General features: G+C 49.6%; 1 gene segment (V, D, J or C); it reads right to left on the minus strand.

The window, feature by feature from the left end:
• Positions 1-6482: 6482 nt before the first annotated feature.
• On the minus strand, positions 6483-7422 carry LOC149521105 (Ig heavy chain V region 3-like). The segment is given in 2 exon segments: positions 6483-7185; positions 7278-7422. Coding segments are annotated over 2 exon segments (540 nt in total).
• Positions 7423-7801: the final 379 nt, after the last annotated feature.

The following is a 7801-nucleotide window of genomic DNA, read 5'->3' on the forward strand; positions in this document are numbered from 1 at the left end:
TACAGGAAATGTTGGCACTGAGCCAGGAGACCCAATGGGAAAAGCAAGATTTTTGAACCAGTTTGTCTGCGTCAGTCTCCTTTGTGTATGAGTTCAGAGCAGGAGCTGGGGAGAGGAAGATGAAAGAACCAGGAATAAAGGCTTGGATTTTGCAATGATAGTCATGCCTAAGGAAAGACTGAACCCTGGAACAAAGGAGATGTAAGGAGCAGGGAATGTTTAGTTAGATGTAATCAGGTTATTTTCTCTGGGTTTTTTTTTTGTTACAGGTTGGCTAAATTCCTCTATGCTAACCCCCCATGTACACTGTAACTGAAACAGAATCCCAGGGAAACAATTTTTTTAAGTTTCTTTGTAACACCTAGCAACCAAGGATGCTTTAATAAATATGTCATATTTGTTTTCTTAATAAAAAACACCTTTTTAAGACTAAAAGGCTATGTCAAGACTGCAGGCTTCTTTCAGAAGAAGCTTTTCTGGAAGAGAGCTTCTGGGAAAAAAACCTTCTTCCAAAAGAGAGCACCTATAAAGCAAAAGTGCTTCGAAAAAGCAATCTGCTTTTTTGAAAGATAGCATGCACACTGAATGGATGCTATCTCACATTTAAGCCGTGATTACTACGGATGGAGCAGACACCAGGACATCCCCTCCCCAGCCTTTTCAGCTGTTTCTATTTAAAGGGCTTGTGCCTTCCCTGCAGCTGCTAGGCAAGGTGCCCTTTAAATAGAAACAGATCCAAGGGACCCTGTGCCTGAGGCAATGCACTAGAGGGGGGCGGGGGAGCTGAGCCCTTTCAGCTGGGTCTATTTAAAGGGCACTTGTGTTCCCTGGCTGCTAGGCAACCGGTTGCCTGACAGGCACAGGGAAGGCACCAGGCCCTTCAATAAAAGCACTTAACAGGGCTCGCAGCTCCCCCAGCCTCTAATGAGTTGTTAGGAGGCCAGACAGCTGAGCCCTTTCAACGGCTTCTATTTAAAGGGCCTGTGCCTGCTGAGGCGGCTGCATTGCCAGGCAGTCACCTGCTGATGCAAGTCCTTTAAACAGAAGCAAGTGAAAGGGCTCACAGCTCTGCCACACTGGCCAGAAGCCTGCGAGCTGCTGAGGGGTGTGAGCCTTTTCAACTGCTTCTATTAAAGGGTTTGTGCCTCCCAGGCAGCTGCCAGGCAACAGGTTAGTGGCACTTTGTAAAAAATGTCCTTTCACACCTGTGACACACAATGCTCCAAGGGTGTGTCTAGACTACAGGGTTTTGTCAACAAAACTATACCTGCGTCTACACTGCTGGGCTGTGTCTACCCTGGGCCACTTATTCCGGAAAAGCAGCCGCTTTTCCGGAATAACTTGCCAGCTGTCTACACTTGAAAAGCACTGACGATCTACTGTAAAATTGTCAGTGTTTTTCCAGAAAAACTATGCTGCTCCCATTCAGGCAAAAGTCCTTTTCTGGAAAAACTGTTCCGGAAAAGGGCCAGTGTAGACAGCCCAGTAGTCTTTTCCACAAAAAAGCCCCGATCACGAAAATGACGATCGGGGCTTTTTTCCGGAAAAGCGCATCTACATTGGCCATGGATGCTTTTCGGGAAAAAGTGCTTTTCCGGAAAAGCATCCTGCCGCTGTAGACGCGCTTTTTCCGGAAATACTTATAACGGAAAACTGTTACGTTTTAAGCATTTCCGGAAGAGGATACCAGTGTAGACGTAGCCATAATGTTGACAGAACTCAGCAGTTTTGTCAATGATGTTAAACCTCATTCTATGAGGAATAATGCCTTTTGTCAACAGACTTCTGTCGATAAAAGGGTTTATTGCATCTACACTGTCCTTTGCATCTACACTCTCATATCAACAAAGCGGCTTGCTTTGTCAACAGAACTGGATGTAGTCTAGACGCTCTTCGTTAACAGAGGTTTTGTCAACAGTATCTGTAGTCTAGACGTACCCCAAGTGACCTCCAAATGGACCTTATTGACTTCCAGAGCGATGCTTTGCTTGCGGAGAAATTCAAATCAACAACACTTCTGGAATTGTATGCATTTTTCAATGAACAAAGCTTTCCAAAAGGCAAGGCTCATGCCCCAAAGATTCTTGTATTCTTTGGACCAACTTACATCCGCGAACAGATGGGCTACGTCTAGACTACATCCCTTTTTCGGAAAAGGGATGTAAATTAGATGTATCACAATTGCTAATGAAGCGGGGATTTAAATCTCCCACGCTTCATTAGCATAAAAATGGCTGCCGCTTTTTTTTTGGCATGCACCTTCGCCGGAGAAAAGCACCAGTCTAGACGCTGATCTTTCAAAAACTAAAACCTTTTCCGAAAGATCCCTTATCCCTTATTTCAAGAGGGATAAGGGATCTTTTGGAAAAGGCTTTATTTTCCGAAAGATCAGTGTCTAGACTGGCGCTTTTCTCCTACAAAGCTCCGTGCTGAAAAAAATCGGCAGCCATTTTTATGCTAATGAAGTGGGGGAGATTTAAATCCCCGCTTCATTAGCTATTGTGATACGTCTAATTTACATCCCTTTTCCGAAAAAGGGATGTAGTCTAAATGTAGCCACATTGTCTGTGATGAAATTCAATAAATCTAAGAACAGATCTTCTATCAGTGACGGCCACCTTGCAGTAGTGCTCTGCACTGCAACATCAGAAACACATAGACTTTCTTCTTCACACTGAGTTGCACTTTTTCTTCAACACTTACATTTAATGCACATAAGTTGCATTAAATTCAGGTGGGCAATAAGTGGGATGTGGCTTCTGCTAGTGCTTATTAACCTGTGCCTCTGCAGGTATGGCCATTTAAAGCTCCTGTTGTCTGTGGATCACCACTCCTAGCCCTTGTGAGCTGTAGGAGGTGGTGTCCCAATTCACGCAGTGCCCATTGGCTGGAGATGGTGCTCCATGGTGAATGGGAGATTCAAGCAGCTGTACCAGTGGAGGTGCATGTAAATGAATCATTGTCGGCCTGCTGGTGCTAATCCTGGTGAACTGTATCTGCTCCACGGGTTGGATACTGACCACCACTGGTGTAACTAAAAGTTTAGTGTTGTTGTTATTACAAATGTTACAAGTGTTGCCTTCTACGATAATCTTTGGACAATGCTGTATGCAGTTAATTATTATTAAAATGTAATTACTTTGTTGTTTAAAAACATATTGGCAACTTTTTACAGCACTGTGATGGTGCATTGCGGTTCCCCCGACTCTTGCACCCCCGAAATGGCACGAACAGACTCCACCAGCCAGTAGAATAGAGGGAGTTTATTGCTTCTCCAGGATACAGCACAGCACAGATGGAATCTGGTTCCAGGGCAGGCCTAGGATGCCTCAGCCCCCCTTGATATGGGGGGGGTCTCCGCTTCTAACCCCCCCCCAGCCTGTTGCTGAGGCTGCTTCCTCCATGCTCCCAGACAGAAACTAACTCACCCTCCTCCAGCCCTGCCCCCCAGCCAGGGGCGGCATTCACCTTCCTTTGTTTCTCCCCATGGGGGGTAGCTGGTCAGACAGGTTTGGAGCCCCCTTTGCATAATGACCAGACAGCAGAGGTCGCCACAGCCCTAGCAAGGCACCCCCACTACGTCACAAGCACATGGACTGCCCCTTCTGCCCAAGGCCCCGCCCCTTCTGGGTCTGCCTGCAGACACTTCTGAAATTTGTGAAGTGGCTCCCCCTCAAAAATTATTGCCCGCCTCTGCCCTAGGTGCCCATGCCCTAGGTGGTGGGAGGAGACTTCACACGCTCCCCTGCCCTCAAGCCCTGATTGGCCTGGAGGCAGAAGGGGGAGCACATGAAGTCTCCTTCCACTGCCAGGGGCATGGGCACCTCTTGGGGGGCAAAGAGTTCACATGGTCCCCCACCTCCAGGCCAATCATGGTCTGTGGGTGAGGAAACAGGGAAGTATCCTGGCCCCACCCCTTCTAGTTGAGGCCTCACCCCTTCCCATGCAGCTCAAGGCCACTTCAAACATTTCTGAAGTGGCCCATGGTAAAAAATTATTGCCCACCCCTGATTTGTAGCTCTTTGCAGTGTGCCTGGAATTAAACTATTGTGAGTAGTTTTGTATCATCTTCAAATTCTGTCACCTCACTGCTTACCCCCTTCCCCAGATCACTTACGGGTATGCTGAATAGCACTGAGTCCAATACAGGCCCTTGGGGAACACCATTATTCACAGCTCTCCCTGCGGAGTCCTGGCTACTAAGGAAGTTTTAGAAAGTGTCCCAATATGCACTAGCAGCTGGTTTCTATATTGTGATGGTTTTCATGTTTGCCTAACATGCCAAGTGTCTCTGGTTCAAACACAGAGGCTATGTCCACACTGATGGGTTCTTGGGCCAGAAATATGAGGCTAAGCATGGAATATCCCGAGCCTCATTTGCTTACCTAATGAGCTGCCATTTTTGCAGAAGAGGCTCTTGTGCCAGAAGGATCTGTCTACACTACCTCTTCTTGAGTAAGAACAACCCTCTTGCGCAATGCCGTTACTCCTGAAAATAACCAGCGTAGCGGCATTGTACAAGAGGGTTTTTCTAGCGCAAGAAGGGGCAGTGTAGACAGTTCTTTCCGGCGCAAGAGCCTCTTCTGCAAAAATGGCAGCTCATTAGGTATGTACATGAGGCTCAGCAATATTCCATGCTTAGCTTCATTTGCATATTTCTGGCGCAAGAACACGCCACTGTAGACATAGCTAAAGCAGCATTTCTTTTCTTTCCTACGAAGTCTATTGGCCTTTCACTACCTTCTGGTTTTTAGAATAATCTTAAACTCTCATGCTTACCTGCTCCTTATTTAAGGAGGTGATTAGCCTGCCTGCATGGGCGGGGGGAAAGGAGGGAAGGAATAGAGCAGGGGTGGGAACCTCAGGCCCAGGGGCCAGAGGCAGCCACCCTCCTTACCCCCAGCATCTGGGAGCCAGTGCTGGCACTCCAGGATCCCCACTGCCCCACCGCAGGGCTTGAGCACACAAAATCTACTGGCTGCCCTCCCGCCCGCCCCCCCACCTTTGGAGGGGAAAGTGGGAAGTGTTTTTCTCAGAGGGGTCACATCAGTGAAGGGTTTTGTTTTTGTGTTTTTACTTCTTGCTTGTGTGTGGCCGCTGACAGATTTTTCTGTGGGTCAGTGGCCCCAAGCCAAAAAAGGTTGCCCACCCCGAGAATAGAGCATCGTTTGAGAGCTTGGCTGCCGGCTACTCAGCAAATGTGAGCATAAAACAATTCCAGCCTCTCTGCCAGCTGTTCCCACTGTTCTGTTTCTTTCCAGCTTACAACAAACCACCTTCAGCTTCAGGTGAGGAGAGTGTGTATGAAAACTACCTGCACTGAGACACTGCTAGGGGCCCTACTCTGCCTGCATCATCCCCTACAGCACAGAGGGAGTGAGCCGGCTGGCTGCCTGTTCAGAAACCCGCTTCCCCTTTTCGTGCCGGGCCCTGCGTTGCTCTGTGTCACTGTGGCCCTGGCGCAGTAATAGGTGGCGGTGTCTGTAGCTGTCAGCGAGCAGAGCTGCAGAGAGAACTGGTTCTTGGAGGTATCCGCGCTGAGCGTTGCGCGGCTCTGGAAAGCCGGGCCATAGTTTATGCGCCACTTAGAGTCACTCCAGTCGATCTCTCCTACCCACTCCAGCCCTTTCCCTGGAGCCTGTCGGATCCAGTCCCACCAATTACTGGTGACAGAGTCACCACTGATGGTGCAGCTCAAGGTCAGGGTCTCTCTGGGTTTCACCGCGCCGGGCCCAGACGGGATCAGCTGCACCTGAGAGCAAGCACCTGACGAGAAAACAAAACAAAATGTGGCAGAAATTCATCCGATCAGCCCCCCTCGCTGTGTGATTCCCGGCCCCTGCAGCAGCCACTCACCGTCTGGGGCGGCCACTAGGGCAAGGAAAAGCACCAGGCACTTCATTGCGTGTGATCGAGAGCGACACTGCGACCCGCGGGCAAGGCTGTGTCTGGGGAGAGATTGAGGCTCCCAGAACCAGGGGCCGGTGTTAAAGAGGAAGCCCGGGAGCAGGGATTTGCATGTGGCTTGCACCTAGCGAGGGTACAAAGGGACCGGCAGGGGCTGCTCTGGCTCACAGGGGACGTGTCATCCCCAGGGGACTGTCTCAACGACTTAACTACCTGCATCCTGCTACAAAGACCTTTTAAATCTGCACTTGAAAGGGAATCCTCTGAACTGTCATTCATGCTAAAATTTGACACTTTACATCTGAGTCTAAACAAAGGCTCTAGTTATCTTACCCATTACAAAGATAGCTTCCCTAATTATCACCTGTAATATCATTAGCCCACAGACATTCACCTCCCCCCCATTCCCCTTCAGTTCTGAAATTTGATTTGTCCTTTTCATATGTGTTCATTTTTTAAAATTGTATCCTTTGGTATATATGGTTGCATTTTCTTCCACTGTTTGATCTGAGGAAGTGGGCCTGGCTCGCGAAAGCTCATCATCTAATAAACCATCTTGTTAGTCTTTAAAGTGCTACATAGTCCTCTATTTTGCTTTGTCTATAAGGTGCATGTAACATGGTGTCATAATCTGAGGGGTTAACTCTGTATCTAACAAGGCATTGGGTGGAGGTAGGAATTTCAAACTGGAAGAGAGAGGGAAAATCTCTCCTTTGTGTTAAGAGCAGTTTCTTCCAGGTATTAGAGGAGATGGGAGATGCTTCTCTGTCCAAGAACCGACTTCTTAAAATGTGTAAGTAGCGAAAGAGTTAATTTGTGACGTCAGAGCGTTCCATCCTGAGGGCCCTTCGCTCTCCTGCGCTCCAGACAGGGCTGTTTGGCGCGTGTCTCTGCTGCCCCCGTGCGGCAGACGCGGGAAGTTCCGCAGCTCTGGTTTGCGTAGGAGCAGCCGCAGGGTCCGTGTCACTGTGTGTCTGGCACAGTAATAGCGGGCGGTGTCCTCGGGCTTCAGGCCGGTCATTTGCAGGTGCAGCAGGTTGTTGGGATTGTCCCTGGAGATGGTGAAGCGGCCCTTGAAGGCCTGGGCGTAATTGATGGAAGATGAACTTGGGTGTATTTCCCCGATCCACTCCAGCCCCTTCCCCGGAGCCTGACGGACCCAGAACATCCAGTAGTCAGTGAAGGTGAAGCCGGAGGCTTTGCAGGAGAGGCGCAGAGAGTCTCCGGGCTTCTTCACATCCCCTCCGGACTCCACCAGCTGCACCTGGGACTGGGCATCTGCGAATAAAGGGATAAGAAGCGGAAAAAAAACAACAGCCGATAATTGTCTGGGCTTCTGACTCTGGTATTTGATCAGGGACAAAAAATACCTTCCAATGCTGTTACAAGGAAAACAGCTGCGACCCAAATTCTCATTGTCTCTAGTGCTGGAGGGGGAAGTTCTCAGGGGACTGGCTGATCACTCCCCAGACCCAGCGGGCTTTGGATTGTCCTTGCGGGTGCAGCCTGGTCTAAGAGAGGGGCAGACTTAAACAGGAAACTCACTCCCTTATTTGCATATCCCCTCCCTGCAACACCTAATACCGCCTCATTGAACTAGCCCAATTCACCTCCTCGGAGATGCAGAAGGGAGCGAGCCAGGATCTCTCAAGGCGCTCACCTTTACCCTGCACGGCCAGGCTCGGTTCCCTGCTCTGGCGCAGACTTCCTTTTATCACCCGGGTTAAGGCGCCTTCGCCCAGGTGCAGAGCGGGGTTTTCTGAAGCACCGAGCGCCCAACTCCCATAGGTGCGTCGGTGCCAGAACACCCCGGTACAAAGTCCTGGCGTAACCGCACTCGCTGGAGACGACACAAGGACACCCCGACCCCTCGTACCACTGAGGGCGGGGGGGG

Source organism: Pelodiscus sinensis, chromosome 30 (genome assembly GCF_052426305.1).
Source record: "Pelodiscus sinensis isolate ZL-2025 chromosome 30, ASM5242630v1, whole genome shotgun sequence".
NCBI classification, from domain to species: Eukaryota; Metazoa; Chordata; order Testudines; family Trionychidae; genus Pelodiscus; species Pelodiscus sinensis.